Source organism: Pholcus phalangioides, unplaced genomic scaffold (assembly GCF_987345545.1).
Source record: "Pholcus phalangioides strain wild (caught in Gottingen) unplaced genomic scaffold, Ppha-v1.0 ptg000003l_1, whole genome shotgun sequence".
Taxonomy (NCBI): domain Eukaryota; kingdom Metazoa; phylum Arthropoda; class Arachnida; order Araneae; family Pholcidae; genus Pholcus; species Pholcus phalangioides.
In genome coordinates this window covers 29,791,242-29,807,350 of record NW_028301596.1, presented here as the reverse complement: position 1 = coordinate 29,807,350, position 16,109 = coordinate 29,791,242, and the positions used below count along the sequence as shown (strand labels likewise).

Sequence of the window (16,109 nt, the reverse complement as noted above, 5' to 3'; positions counted from 1 at the left end):
AGTCTTACGATAATAGTGTATGTCTGGTCTTGATAACGGCTGAAACGCAGAGCCTCTCAGGATTCACACATCAATTGACTATAAGTCTTTCTTAATCAAGAATTTTCATACTACTCATATTATTTGATCATTACTTTGCTTATATATTATTAATTCATGATACCTGATTGTACATTTCATAACAGTTATTTATTATTGATACTCTTTTCTCAACACCCATATTTTTTATAAGGTGAAAAACGCTATTTGGGATGGGTAGGTATGGCAATACCCATTCAATCATTCTCAAGCCGTTAAATTTATTTGCTGTGTAATAACAATATAGGGATTGCATTTTGAAAGGAAATTTTGGTCAGCAAAAAGTAAGCTTCGCGAATGCGAGAAAATTACGTAGAATTCGTGAATACTAATTATGACTGTTATTGTTTTCATCAGAAACGTTTTTTCTTTCCCTGATGCAGTGAAACGAGTTTTAGATGTAATTGTTTATTCCAAGCATTAGGCATATCGTATTGCGATGAATATCCCTCCAGGAGTCTTACTCGGCGATTTTTTGTCGCCCCCTCCCTTTAGTTTGTTGTTTTTTTATGATTGTTATAATTTTTAGAAAGTTATTACACGATCTGAAATTGTTACAAAGATTATATTATTATATTATAGAATTTTTAATATTAAGGTTTTTGTTACTGAATTTCAATCTATTCCTTCGCGTTATTGAATTAGTTTCGAAATCGATTTTTCGAACACGCTTCGGTCCGATGTGTTCGGATAATCGACCTTCTACTGTAGTAGTAAAAACTCAGTAATCCGAACTTTGTGATTCCCTATTAGGGGTGATGTTTATTTCATGGATTTTCGTCATTACGCTGCTGTGGGAGTTCATAGAAATGTGAAGTTTGAGGGGGGAATGTATTTAAAAGATTGAGTAAAAATTTTCAATTATGTGGAAACTAGTAGTGTAAATTTTATGACTTATACTCATCGAGTTTCTTATGGAGATAATGAGTATCAAAATTATCTTAAGAGTATGTGGTGGAACAACTGCAGTATAATCTGCAGATTCCCTTGGTGACTTTTATAGGCAAGATCCTTATGAAAGGGCTGGCGTTCTTTTTTCCTATTGAGGATGAATTGCCATTTCCTCATTTTCCTTCTGTGATGCAGGTGACGCTAGTTTGACTACTACTTCCATAACCTGTTGGCATTTTTTGTATGGATATTATTATTTCCTTGCTCTTGTAAGTTGCTATCCTTGACCCCTAACTGACTCTATGCCAGGGAAGAAAAAAATCGCCTGCGTAGAAAGCATAATAATAACAAAAACCATCAAGCATTATGAAAATAAAAATATTACTTTCTAGAGTAAGTATATTCTCAGAGAACGAGAATATTCTCCTGAATTAGAGAATATTCTTTTGAATCAGAGAAAATTCAGTTTTCATTGCTTGAAACATTTAGAATTTTTTTTTTTGGCGTAATCACCATGATTTCATTTAGCGTAATCATACAAGTTTTAATTCGGGAATATTCTCAGTCACATGGTGAGAAGTTTCAAAAGTTTTTGTTATGAAGAACATTAAAAAATTTATTTTAAAATTAGATGAATTTTTATAAATGAGTTCAAAGTTAAAAAATTAAATCAAAGTTGATCGGGAAAACAAGCTATTCTTATATGAACAATTTCATTCTAAGAAGATACAGAACTGTTGTTTTCTTCAATAAATTTTGTATTATTCGTATTTCTTAGCAAGTTGTTAAATTCATCCATGTTGTTTCCACTTTATGGTTTTAAAAGCTGAATATTGTGGGCTGCAAATTTTTTAATTTTTCTCTTGACAATTCCTTTACGCTGAATGTATATATGAGGTTTTCAAAGCTCTTGCAGCAATTTTAGAATGCAACTTCTGCCAAACTCATTACAGTGCACATGTTCCTCACCATCACATAACTCCAATGGTTTCTGCAGAGTTCATATAACATTCATCTTTCCGTAAAAGGCCCATTTACATGCATTAAGTTATTACATTTTAGTTAGTGGAGCACTTTAAAATGTATGCAGACGGTCAGGAATGTTTACATGCCATTTAGTTAGTAATAAGTAGGCCTATTCATATGCGCCAGTGGACATGGCCAGCCATTCTTGGAGGGTCTTTTTGCTTTCTCTCAGGGATATTTATTTTGATCTTAAGTGTGAACCTGTTTATACTCCATCATCTCCTTCCATTTAGCTAGAATCCCTAGATATAGGATGGCAAAGTGGTCAGAGGACCACCACTATCAACAAACCTTCAAGTTTGTTGAAGAGAATCTTTGCCACAAATGTTTGTTGATATATAGAAATGAAAACTATCGTTGCAAACAAGCTAAAAATCAATTGATGTTGAAAATAGTGGCAAATAAGAGTATTTTGATCGACGTACTCCCAAGAGTTGAAAAAACTGACGATTCAAAAATAATTTAGTGATGGTGGGGAGAATTTATTATATATTCAAAGCTCAGCAGGTTTTTGGAATATTTCCCCACTCGTCCCAATTGAATTTGCTGCCATTTATTGACAGAATACATAATCAAGTATTTAACATTAAGGAAAGCATTGTACATTAAATTTAAAAAATAAAATTTCAAATAATTTTTGTAGAGATGTAAAGTTCTCAAATATTCTCCTCGATGAGAATATTCTGTGCTAGGACTACTATTATAAATAACTTCAGAATATTCTTATGAGTTCTTGATGAGAATATCCTCCTCTTATTTATAATATAGTTACATATAATATTCTTGAGAATATTCTATGTGTGTGTGAAAGGACTACTTTCATAAATTACTGGGGAATATATTCTTATAGAAAATAATAAGAATTATTCTGAAGTTATTAATAATAGTCCTTCCAGAGAATATTCTCAAACATTCTTCAGTTACCAAAATCTTTCCAAAGAGTATTATCAAGAATATATGTAATAACATGTATTATAATAATCTCGATAAATAACTTGAGAATAATAATTTTTATTTTTGTATAATAGTTATTATTTTTGATGAGAATATTCTCTAGTAATTTATAATAGTAGTCCTTTGAGAGAATATTCTGTCCCCGTCTCTCTTCCCGTCAAGAAGATAGGTATATTGAAGTTTATAGACCACAATATTAAAGTTTGAAAGCAAGAAAATTAAACCAACAGGGCTGAATTGTACAACTTTTTTTTGTGATACAGAATTTAAGTGTATGTGTTCTGTATCTTCTTAGAATGAAGGTATAAGAATAGCTTTCTTTATCAATCAACTTTGATTTAATTTCTTTTGTGTTGTGAACTTATTTCTTAAAATGTATCTGATTTTAAAATAATTTTTTAATGTTTTAATCTAAAGGTTTCTAAAATCTTTATAACAAAACTTTTAAAACCTCTCATCATGACCTGGAATATCCTGAGAATATTCTCGAACTAAAGTTGTCATTGAGGGGGTGATTATACCAAAAATTGTTTTGTTGTAAATGTTTCAGGCAATGAAAACTGATTTATATTTCACAATATAAACAAAATTATTAAAAAAATTTAAATTATTTAAAAGAAAAATGAATATATTCTCGATTATTCTCCAATTTTTACATCCAGGAGAATATTCTCATCTCGCATCTCTAAATTTTTGTTTAATGAAACCTTTAGAATTTCCTACGAACACCAAGAAATTTTCCACATTTACTAACTTTTTCCGTCAAATACGGGGAATTTGTCCTGAATTAGGTACATTACTGCTAGTGGGAGCTATAAGCTTAAAAGAAACACACCTCTCCTCCTCCTCCCCCCCCCCCCCCGAGCAGGTTCTATGCGCATGCACTAGTTAGGCTTAGCCTTCATAAAAGTTATCTAATGAGGATCTACTTAATCACTTATAATGTCAGGGTTTAAGCTACATAAAAAAATTCCTTTCGCAAAAAAACAAAAATGGGAAAAAACTTTAGTAAAATGCTTATTATGGATGGATGTCTACTCGTTTTGTACCTCCTGTATGCATTCTAAGATTTTCTTTTGCATTTTGCGAAAAATGCGACTGTAGCTTCAACCCTGTATCGTGTGGTCACTTTAGTTAACTACACTTAACCTGTGTAAACAGGCCTGTTGTCCTATTTTTCTGGGTGTTTGGGTAGTTTTAAAAGAATTTTCATGACATACCTTCTGCAGTTGCCAAAAAGTGAATAAATTCTGATCCACGCTCATCTTTGCTTAACTCTTTATCTACTGCACTGATGGTACTTTGAAGTACCAGGTTAGCTAATTTGTTATGTATGAACGCATGCCAAGGATTCAGGTCTATTGTTATTTGCCTTTAAATTGCTTTTTGTTTACTCTATTCAACTTCAAGCTATTGTAAATGATTAGTCTGAATACTCGTTTTGAATAGTTCTGTATCTTCTGACAATGGAGATATTTTTTAAGTATACTGGGCTCCCACTCATCCTGCTTTTCTTATTTTTTGGTAAAATGTCCTATTTTTGTCTTACTTTCTAGTTTTTGTCCTTTTTTTTTTTACCAAATCCGATCAACAAAATTTGTTTAATTCATTGTAATTGAGGAGGGAATCATCAAAATAATGCAGAGTATTACAAATGTAGTAGATTGCAATTAATGATTCTGCCAAAGCAGAAATTATATTGTTTTTAAAGTTATATTTGGGAATGGGGTGTATGTTAACACAGCTGGTTTATTAATTTTTTATTTGCTTAGTTTGAGGGTTCAACAAGTACAGTAGTGACTAGAAACATGTGCCTAGTTGAAAAAAAGAAGTAATTTTGTATTAACTACTTCATGGTCTTGGACAGTAACATTCATCATTCAAAATTATGGTGCACATTTTATGTATAGGTAAAAACAGTTTGCATGACAAAGCAATTGAGTACATAGACCTATTCTAGGTGTTGTGATGCTGATGCTACCCAATACCTTTGTCTTCTGTATTTTTAGGGCATGAAGAGGCATAAACAACATTTATAATATACTCAGCAAAGAGGTAGAAATGAAAGTCCTCCGTTTGTCAAAAACAGTTACACTGGTACTGAGTGCCAAAATTTAAACAAATCCTTTTAAAAATAGATGAACAACGCAGTAAGACTATCTGGTCCACCTTGACTTATTTATATTGGACCTTGTAATTTATACATTTCACACACTGTGCTCTTGGAAGTGGTCTCGAAAGAGCGTCATTTTTAAAAACTTAATGTACAGCTTCTCTTTCTTTCGCAAATGTAAAAATAACCATTTATCATCATTTACTATTATATTTGTTATAATTATATATTAGTATAATTACTATATATTAGTTATTCACAAACATGTAGCATATTATAAATACATATATTATTTTTAAGTTATTTATTATAACTTGAGGATATTCTCATTGAGAATAATAAGAATATTCTCGAGTTATTTATACAGTCGGCCCCTGTATTCACAGGGGTTATGTTCCGGGGGTGACAGCGAATTACCAAAACCATAGGGTTTTTTTTTTTTTTTTTTTTTTTTTTTTTTGTATATCTCGTTATCTCTTGGTGACACAGAGGTAGAAAGGAATGTAAGGCTATGTTTTCTGAAAAAAGATTGTGATTTCTGTTTGCCATTTCTTTTCCTTCATATCATCAAGTATGGTGGAGTATGTTGACAACGCTTCCTCTACTTTTTGTACATTTGAAGAACGTAGCATGGAGGGATCTATGTCATAAAAATAATCTATTGCTAATTTGAACTTGCGAAGCTCTTCCCCTTTGTTACTTGTGGTGAACTTGTGTTCTACATCTTTATCTTCATCTGGTACCGCTTCAGTTGCAGGATCAGGCAGCTGCAAAAATTCCTCCTCAGTCAATCCAGTATCAAAAGAACTTTGAATGGTATGTCTTCACTCCTGACTTTTGGAATGAGACATAGTTTAAACCAATCCAGAAAAAGTATTTTCATACTCCACGTTTTTTTATTGTTCATCCAATATACTTTGTGGGAGCTTTGACTTATCCTTTCCCTTCCATGCTTGTGGATTCGTAGATTTGAAAATGACAGTGAGCTTTATGATGTACTCATACACATTTGCACAAAAGAACATAGTACGTCTACCTTAACTTGCTTTAAAACCTACTTGCTTGCTTTTCTTGGGTGATAAATGTTCTTTGCTTTATTTTTTTCCGAAATAGTGTTTCGTCAGCATTAAACACCTGCTGAGGTGCTTAACATTATTCTTTTCAATAATTTTCTACAAAGTCTTTGGAAATTTCCTTGCTGCCTCCTGCTCATCAGAGGCTTGATCGCCAGTGAATTTTACATTGTGTGATCCAAATCGTTTCTTAAATCTATGAAACAACCTTTGCCTGCAGAAAATTCTGATGAAATAGACGTTTCACCAACCCTTTCCTTATAGAAGAGAAAATTTTTTCGCCTTTTCTGTTATGATATTACAATCGATTGGGATATCTTTTTGTAGCAGTCTTGTAACCATGAAAACTGTATTTCTTTCCGAGAAATGCATGGATCCCATCTACAACCACGGCTGGATGAATTTCAGATTCCTTTTTCTTGATATATTTCACCGTAGATTTGTTGATTCTGTAATGGTGGACCACAGCAGGTATTGACTTACTTTTGTCAAGCATAGTCAATATATCCAATTTTTCTTGTTTTCGCTTTTTTTTTTCTTTTAAAGCATTATCAGTTGCACTAGAAGAATGAGCCATCCACCCACGCACAACTCAAATTTTGTAAACAAAACAAGTGAATGATGATTGCTAAGTGTTTTCAAAAAAAAATTCCAATAAAAGAAACAAACCCACAAATACGGAGGGGCCAACTGTAATAGTTCTTCCAAATAATATTCTCCTAAAGATTAAAATAAATATTAAAATAAAAACAGAGACTCTCTTTTAAATAATAAACTGATCAGAGCATAAAAGTCTTTCTGGGTGCTGTTCCCTGATTCTGCAGTTTCGCTCTTTAGCATTGCAAAATATTGGCAAGAAAACCACTAAAAAAAACTATTTGGTGAGAAGTAGCCTACATCAATAATTGTCTAACTTAATGCTATTCAGTGATAAATGTGTATTGCCAGGGAAAGATTAAGAAAATAAGAAAAATCTGGTAAGCTGGTAAAATACCTCCCCCCCCCCCCCCCAACATTGCCCATATTGTTGCAACCAGAAGTCTTGGTGTGCCAAGTTGTCACCAATAAGGGAGCTTTAGAACCAATTATGTTGAAACAATGTGCTCTTGTATGAGCCAAATCTAGACCAAAGCTGGTTAAAGTATGCAAGTCAGTAAGTAAATCTGTATGTGTATGTACAGTGCAGGTGACAGTGAATTTTCTTTTCTAGTTACAGCCCTGTACACATTTTAACTTTGCCAGGAAGATAAACTGCCAGTGATGGTACCAGCTATAATGTGAATTAGCAACCTTTTTTTGTGGAAAAATCATAATAACTGCATTGTTAGATACTAGCATATAGTTAGCTGTTGTCACATGTTGGCAGGTCTTGCATGGATGATATGCAAGTACCAAATAATTTTAATCCAGGTTTTGATCTCGACTGAATGTTTCATATGGCAAGCAATAGAGCTATTTCGCCACATTACGAGTGTTGGATCGCCAAATAAGTCAGGGAAAGTCATTGCATTGTTTTGGGCATGGGCTCCGCCTAGCATTTTCCTGTAATGTTTATTTATTGAAACATTTTCATGGCTTTTTTTTTATGACTTGTTTCAATATTTAAATTTCTGCTCTTTTGATGGTTTTTAGGACTTGAATTCTTTAGAAGAAGCCATAAGAACAGTGGGGAAAGATGAGGGATGTCAGCGCTTACTTATCTACTCAGCAAGCCATGAGTCCTCCAGATAAAGCTTCGATATGGACTGAAATGGAAGAACTCTATAACAAGAGATTGTGGCATCAACTCACACTCAAGTTGCTAATAATCGTGAAGGATCCCGATCTGCAAAAGGGAACGTTACTTGTAGATATGTATGAAAATTTTTTGGCTGATTTTGAAAGTAAGATAAACCCACTGTCTCTTGTCGAGATATTGAAGTTCATTGTCAAACAGATTACAGATTATGATCAGGCTTTGAAGTTCATAGCTAATACCAAAGAGAAGGTGAAAAGTAATTCGCAGGCTGTGGTACTGTGCAACATAATAACTGGCCGCTTCATGCTAGAGAAGAATGACTTGGATAAAGTGAAAGAGGTTCTGGAGGAAACTCGGGCTCTGATTGATTCCATGGATGGTGTCAGTCCAGTGCATGGGCGTTTCTATCAGTTGTCCAGTGATTATTATCAAGTGATGGGCCAGCACGCTCTTTACTATCGAGATGCTTTGAGATATTTAGGTTGCACTGAACTTAAAGATATGAGTTCGGAAGAACAGCAACAACGAGCTTTCACATTGTCTCTTGCTGCCCTCTTGGGAGAAGGGGTATTTGATTTTGGTGAACTCTTGGCACATCCAGTAATTAGTTGCTTGAAAGGAACGGGTAAGCAGTGGGTTGTTGATATGCTTGAAGCATTTAATGTTGGAAGTTTGGAGAAATATGAAGTGCTTCGTCCGTACTGGATGGCTCAACCAGATTTGGCTGCTCACGAATTGCAAATAAGGCAGAAAATATCATTGCTTTGTTTGATGGAGATGACTTTCCGTCGTCCCGGTAATCTTCGTACCCTCACGTTTTCGGAAATAGCATCCGAAACAAGGTTGCCTGACAATGAAGTTGAGCTACTCGTCATGAAAGCATTATCCTTGAAGCTTGTTCGGGGTTCTATCGACCAAGTTGATCGAATGGTGAACATGAGGTGGGTGCAGCCGAGAGTTTTGGCTCTTGGTCAGATATCTGGCATGAAACAAAGACTCGATCAATGGTGTCTTGACGTGCAGAGCATGGAAAGGTTGCTTGAAACAAAAGCACATGACATTCTAACTTGATGTTCTCATTTTCTTTTTTCTTAACAACATAGTTAGTTGCTCCACATTGAATAATATGATTAATAAATATCTTGCAAGTGATTTTGTCTAGGTTTTTTTTTTGTTTTTTTTTGTCACTTCACTTTGTTTTTAGTTTTAATGATGAAGACATAAGTATACTACAGTTTTTAGTGGGAGAAATTATTGTTCATCTCATGTCATAATGCAAAGACTTGACTAATCTGCCAAACAACAGAGGGTGACAGATGAGTGGAGCATAAAACACCTTAGGAATTATGTTCTATATCTAATCATTTTCAAGTTATAGATTATAAAAGGAAAATGTGTCAAGTCTGAAAAAACAAATTTGTGCAGTTTCTGAAAGACTTACATGTGAACTAAGCACATACTTGGAAAAAGTAGAAAAAAATCCTATAAAATGATGCCATTTCCATCAGAATATCTGGATTTAATGCCGAGCTACAGCCTACAAGCACTGAAAAATTGGCGAAGTGCAAAATCAAATTGTCACTTAAATCTATAACCTCCAATTCTGCAAACACCCTTCTAGTTACAATTGCTAAAATTTACCAAAATCTTTTCCATTGCAACAGCTTTCAAAAGAGCCAAGTAAACCATAAAGGAGAAATTTAGACATTGATGTTCGCAATACATCACTGAAATCAGCATTAGTCGAAGTAGATATTATGCAGAATTGACAGTTACAGATTTTGCCGCAAAAATTCTATAGAGAACACTACTTTTATAAGGATATCTAGATTTAATTCGGTTAGCCATAATCGCTGAGAGATTGGCTGAGTGTAAAATCGAATGAATGCCGAAATCTGTAACTGCCAATTTCGAATGTTTGTTTGAAGTAGATATTCTCTCTACAACAGTTTCAGTAATGTATTGCAAACAAGATGCTGAAATTCTCCTAAACAAGAACACTGATATGGATTATAATACGTCTGGAAGTTGCAGGTGTGGGAACTCTGTGCAAATTGCACCGCACTGCGACAAAATTAACATCCTGCTCCATTAGTGTATTTTTCTGCGCCAAATAGCGAATTTTGCTTCAGTATGCCCGGAATTTCGGAAAGGACAAAACATTTTTGTTCTTACTTGCCGCGAAACGATTCTGAGAAGAGCGTGCTTTTTATTCCACTGTACTTATACTATCGGCCCCTCATCGGGCTTTTCATCACGAAACCCCTATAATATCTGTGCCCAAAGCAGAATGTTTAGCACTGTTCTGCGACGAGCCCTCAGCTGACTGGAGATGTTCTGCGGTAAAAATCCCATGTATGTAATCATGGCCCCCACATGGGGGGAAGCTGACAGGGCTCCAGCCCTGGGGCCCGGGACTCAGGGGGGCCCGTGGAAAGGTATTTTTGATTTTTTTTTCTTTCAGATATGTCGCATAGGAAAATAGACAGGACTCTTTAATATCAATCATATCAATTTGTAGTCGTATGGACGGATATCTTGTGAACTACGTACCTTCTATTCTGATTGAAATTTTTTTAACTATACACATGTACAAGTAAACGAGAGAAAAAAAAACCGGAAACGAAGCAAAGAACATTCTACAAGGGTACAAGGCCCCACACCCGGGTGGCAGTCGTTCTCCTAGGAAGGAAGGGAAGACATTGTGATGGTCATGGCTACTGACATCAAGGACACCAGCATTTTGTGTGTCCTCAGGGCTACCACGCAACCCCTGCTGTTTCAGTTCGTAGAAGGCTATAACGTCTGGATAGAATGAAAATTGGCGTAAACAGACGTCGTATTCCACAGTGAAATTGGCTTTGGGTGCAGATAAAGCACATGAACTTCCCCCCCCCCCCACCCAACATCCTGGAACAGGGGCCCCATAGGCTGCGCTCTTCAGCGGACCCCCTCTATAAAGTGAACTAATAGTGGGAAAAAAAGACAAGAATGGTCCAGGCCCCAGGCCTGAAGCTCCGCCAGCCCCACTCTCGTGGGCGGGTTATGATAGGGAGACAGCTTTGTTGCAAGCTTTTGTACAAAATACAGTGGATCCCGCATATAACGTTTTCCTCCTTAGTGCGACTCGTTTTGCGACTCTCTGGTGCCAACTCTTATTACTGATACTCATCGAGATTTCTCGTTTAAAGCGTTTTCCCGCAAAAAGTGTATACTGAATCACATGATTTCGCTCACTTCCCCTCTAATAATCCCATTCCTCTCCCAGTCCGAACAAATCAAGGGTTTTTTTCCCTTGCTTCTGAAAAAAAAAAAAGGCTACATCAGCCTTTTTTATTCGCTGTACTGTCTTGAGGACACATCTCCCCTCAAAACTTCTATTCACAGACGACATTTGTTGGACCTATTGAACAGAAAAATATTTGCGGTTCGCGTCTGCAAAAATACAGTTGTTCGAAATCTTTTAGTAAAATAGTTGAACGAGTTTGCATACATAAAGGATTAATTTTTTTCCCACGTGGATGAATCCTACGGTTCTAGCCCAAAAGAACGGTAAGCAAAACTAAAAATTTGAATTTTTGTTAAATTTATATTTTGAGCATTAACAGTTAACTATAATAAATCTATGTCAGAAGAGTTTGGCCCTGCATCGAGGCCAGTTGCGATGTTTGTTGAATTGTGTTTCATAAAGTTTAAAAACGCTTATTTTTAATAGGGCATATCTACAAATTTCAGAGTAACCTCGTTCATACGTCACTCAGTTATACGACGTTTAACTTTGGTAGCAATTGGTAACAATACATTTTAAACAACAATACAACAAATAAATTTTAATGTTAAAATATTTCATTCATTTATTTAACGTAAAACCTCAATTATTTTGCGTTTTCACTTCGACTCAAACTTGGAAACTTTTGAAAAAAAGAAAAACATAATTTATATCCACACATCAAATGCGCACAAAATTTTTGTATGCAGTGAAAAAGCGTTGCTGCAACAGTTCTTGCATATTGTCACCACAAAAGACATAAATTTTAGGGTGATTGCTGACGTATACGAAAATTGCCAGTGAGATGACTGATGACTAGAGCTCGGATTATATGCAAATGCATATGTGCATATGCATTTGCATATTTTGACCTTTTTTAGCATTAATGCATATAAATGCATAAAATCAAAGAATTTTCAGTATAAGTGCATATTTTTGAAGGTTTGTTTAAGCTCACTCAATTCTTTTAAATAATTTTTTGGGTTTTTTTTTCACCCCGCACGTGAAATTTATGTAGTAATTTAAGAATAATATTAACCGTTTTATTGTAAAGGCTATTTCTAAAGATATGTCAAAGTGTTAAATTTTTTTAGAAATAGTGTCGAAATTCTTTGGTTAATGCTATTTTCATTATTGAGCAGCTACAAGAAACTGAAAATTGAAAAAATGTTTGAGTAAAAGTATGAAGAAGATATTTGCATATGCGATATATGTAGCTTTATGAGGGGATATTTTTTGTAAGTAAATGCATATATGCACTAAGAAATACAAAAGATGCATTTTACAAACACATCAGCTTATTTTTTGCATGATTTTCTCATTTTTTTTTATGCATATTTCGGAATTTTTGACTTTTCAAGATTTCTAATGCATATTCTGAGGTGTTTGATGCACATTTTGGTATTTTAAGTGCACATTTTGTACTTTAAGTACAAATTTTTGCATTTTTAAATGTGTGTGTGTGTATATTTTTTACATTTTCAAGTGTAAATTTCTTGCATTTTTAAGTGCATATTTTTTGCATTTTTAAGTGCATATTTTTGCATTTTTAAGTGCCTGTTTGCATATTTTTAGAGCATATTTTGCCACTTTTTTAGTGCATATAATTCGGGCTCTACTGATGACCATTTAGAGTGGACACTTAGGTGATTTGTTTATTGCCTCTTTCTGAGAATACGCAGATGTGGGGAGTCCCGAAGAAATGGGTTTCAATTGTTTTGACGGCCACATGACCTTTCAGAATGTTTTCTCTTCCTATGTTTTCAACGTTATCTCGGGAGGGTGAGAAAGTCTACTGTAAGCATTTGGGAGGTACAGGTCTGCCGAAAATAGACAGATACGGTACACACGCACAGTAAGTTCTTTCGATCATTTCCTGTAGAACTTTCTTTCTATGTGGTGCTTTGCTTGCTGACGGGCCGTCTTAAGAGCATCATGGGCCCCGGGCCAATTGATTTTTCTGAAGCCCAACCTGGAGAATTCTCGAAAATTTCAATTAGTTCCCATTTTTGTGAGGAACCTCTTCTTTTGAGGCCTCCGGGCCGTGCTCGGGTGGGGCCATGCGTTCAGACTTGCTTGCTGACTGTGTCAAATCCGCCGTTCGTAATGTAGGAAAAACAAAAAACGCTCTCTAAAAAAACTGGAAATTTTGGAAGAATTCAACAAGAATTTTAAATTGATAACTAAAGTTCATCTTGCAAACCAGTTGAATATCTTCACGTTTAAACTTTTTGAAACGATTATAAAGAAGAGAAACAAACCTCCTGATTGAAAATCATCCAATGCCAAAAAAAAAGTCCAAGACGAGGAAATTTTCTCAAGTCGAGACAATTTTGTACCCAATGTCGTGCCCCAAAGGTAATATGTTGTGCTAAATTTTATTTCTTTAAATGATTTGAAATGTGAATTAATTTCCTCTCAAGTATGAAATGATTTTTAGAACAGAATTGGAATGCAGTTAAACACAAAATTTTATAACATTTTATATGTATGGGAGGGGAGAATAACTTTTTAAAAAGGCTCAGTTATTCACTTCGACTTTACACATCAAACGTGTTTTATAAAACGTTTTGACTCGGCCTCTTGAACGTCGTATAAACGACTGTAACAGAATTGTCAAGTTGCTCAGTTGAATAGATGAAGTGAACATAAATATTTGAATTATTTCAGTTCACACACACAATTTTTCAGACCGGTAGTTCAACCAAAAGGCCAATGAAAATAGTTTTTAATATTATTACTTTTATTAACTCTTTAATTCACTAAATTCATTTATTCTTTTGGACGCCTGTAGTGAATCGCCTGGAATAACGGAATCGCTTCGTTTTATCAAAAAATTAATTGCATGGAATAACTTCACATTAGAGCAGGGCGTCTCAAACTTTTTCCACCTGAGGCGCCCTTTTCCCCTTTTTAATGCTTATCCACGAGCTCCCCCGGCTTTCCAGAACTGTTTAACAAAGAATATTTTCGAAAACCTCACACCCTGACAAAGGTTGGAGGTGCACAGTTTGAGAACCCGTGTGTTATAGGAATAATCTTTGATGTTCTAAATTAAAGTTAAACGTTTGGATAGAAATTTTGTTTTGTGTAAAACACGCTTCAAACTGGTTCGTCATGTAGAGACTCTACAGTAGTTTCATTTGGCGTAGTATGATTATACTTGCTTGCTTGGTGAACAACGAAACTATAGAGATGTGGTGGATATCTTATCTGAGAGAAACTAAGGACAAATTTGATACTGTGCATATATATCTATATATATAATTGATTTTCTGTCTGTGTGTTCTCTATTCAAATCCACAATTTTAGATCGATCGTCGCCAAAGTTTGGATATATACCAATCAGGGATCAGATTGAACGATAGGCTACTTTAAAAGTTCGTCAGAGGAGGGCAAATGCCCGAAATGGACAAAAACCGTCAGGCAACAATGGTTTCTGGGCCCCAACAATCACTTTCAGAATGTTTACTTTGGTTGCCGTGGTTCCCTAGTAATGCGTTTTACACGTGCGTATGCCTTTACACAATGGTTTGTCACTTCTTTAATCCTGCCAGTATTATATACTTATTCCTATGTAATGGTTTGTCACTTTTCCAATCCTCCCAATAAATGAAGGAAATACGGGCAGCGCCGGGTGTTATAGCTAGTATTATGCATGATAAAACTGCAGTGAAATCTCGATATAACGATATTCTGCGGACGAAGAAAAATACCATAATAGAGGTATTATCGTTTATCAAGAGACTTTGACATTGAACACTAGCCATCAGGGCCGCAACTAAATGCTTCATCAGCTGAGGTAATCGCATTTTGACATTCCTCCCCCCCACCCCTGTAATTTTGAAGAAGAGGCTATAAAAGGTGCATTTTGCGCACCCTTCTGGTCCTGGGCAAGATACCTGCTTGGCCCCCCCCCCCCCAGTTGCGGCCCTGCCGACCATGGATCACGATCACCATTGGCGTATGCAAAGGGTGTTTAGGGTTCTTACCCCCAGAGCCGAGATTATAGGGTTATATTGCAGGAAAAAAGAACGTAACCCCCCACCCTCGTGAAAATGGCAATACGCCTATGGCAATCACAAGTTTCTATGGGAAAACCATATCACCTAACCAATTTGTTCTCTTAACTGGGCCATAGGGGAGCTCTATTGTATTGCATAAAATTACATACAAATCACATAATCATATCTCGAAATGTAATAATATTTATTACACACACACAATTATATTTTATTATTTAGTTTAAATAGACAGTGAAACCTCGATATAACAATATTCTACGGACCAAAAAAAAAAAATGTTGTGGTAGGGGATTAAAGAGGTAACATTATCCTCACGTGTGATCAAATTTATGCTATTGTCATTTTTTCTATATCGGCATTGTTAATATTGTCGGAAAATACGCTTTTATGTATTTATTCATTACAAAAAATTGTAATTGATTAGTTTATTTATAAAATTCACTTAGATGTGTATTGTCCCTGTACAGAAGCTTACCGCATAGTGCTTTTGTGTCGTACACATAGTGCAGCAATAAAAATAACGTAAGCTTTCGGTGATTATTTAGTGCAAAATATTGATGTCATCAGACGCCTTCAGAAGAACGAGAACAAGTGGTGAAGTTAAAATTAAATTCGAAACGATTTTGAACAAAATATAAAAAATATTGTTGTAGCGATTTCAAAAATCTAAATATATCGTGTTATAGAGGGGTTTATCATAGTAGATGATGTCGTTGTACCGAGAGTTTAACATTAAGCCAGGCAATTCCAAACAAGATTTGAAAAAAATATCATTGTAGATGTATTTATTATCGTTGTAGCGCGTGATGTTTTGCTGCATATACAAATGCCGTATCGTATGCAGGATTTTCTCATTTGGGGGGGGGGGGGGCGCCATTCAAAATTTTTTTTCTTCCCGAAAGGAGTTTTTTTTTTTTACTGTAAAAATACACCATAATCTTTT

General features: G+C 35.1%; 1 protein-coding gene across 1 annotated transcript; it reads left to right on the top strand.

The window, feature by feature from the left end:
• The first annotated feature begins 237 nt into the window (after window positions 1–237).
• Rpn9 (regulatory particle non-ATPase 9) lies at window positions 238–9,025 on the top strand. Its single transcript, XM_089247453.1, has 2 exons — window positions 238–362; window positions 7,768–9,025. Exon 2 carries the CDS (start codon window positions 7,811–7,813, stop codon window positions 8,942–8,944), a length of 1,134 nt encoding a protein of 377 aa, XP_089103579.1. The 5' UTR covers window positions 238–362; window positions 7,768–7,810; the 3' UTR covers window positions 8,945–9,025.
• Window positions 9,026–16,109: the final 7,084 nt, after the last annotated feature.

Coding starts and splice junctions, on each gene's coding strand:
- Rpn9 (XM_089247453.1), top strand. CDS start 7,811: ATGAGGGATGTCAGCGCTTACTTATCTACTCAGCAAGCCATGAGTCCT.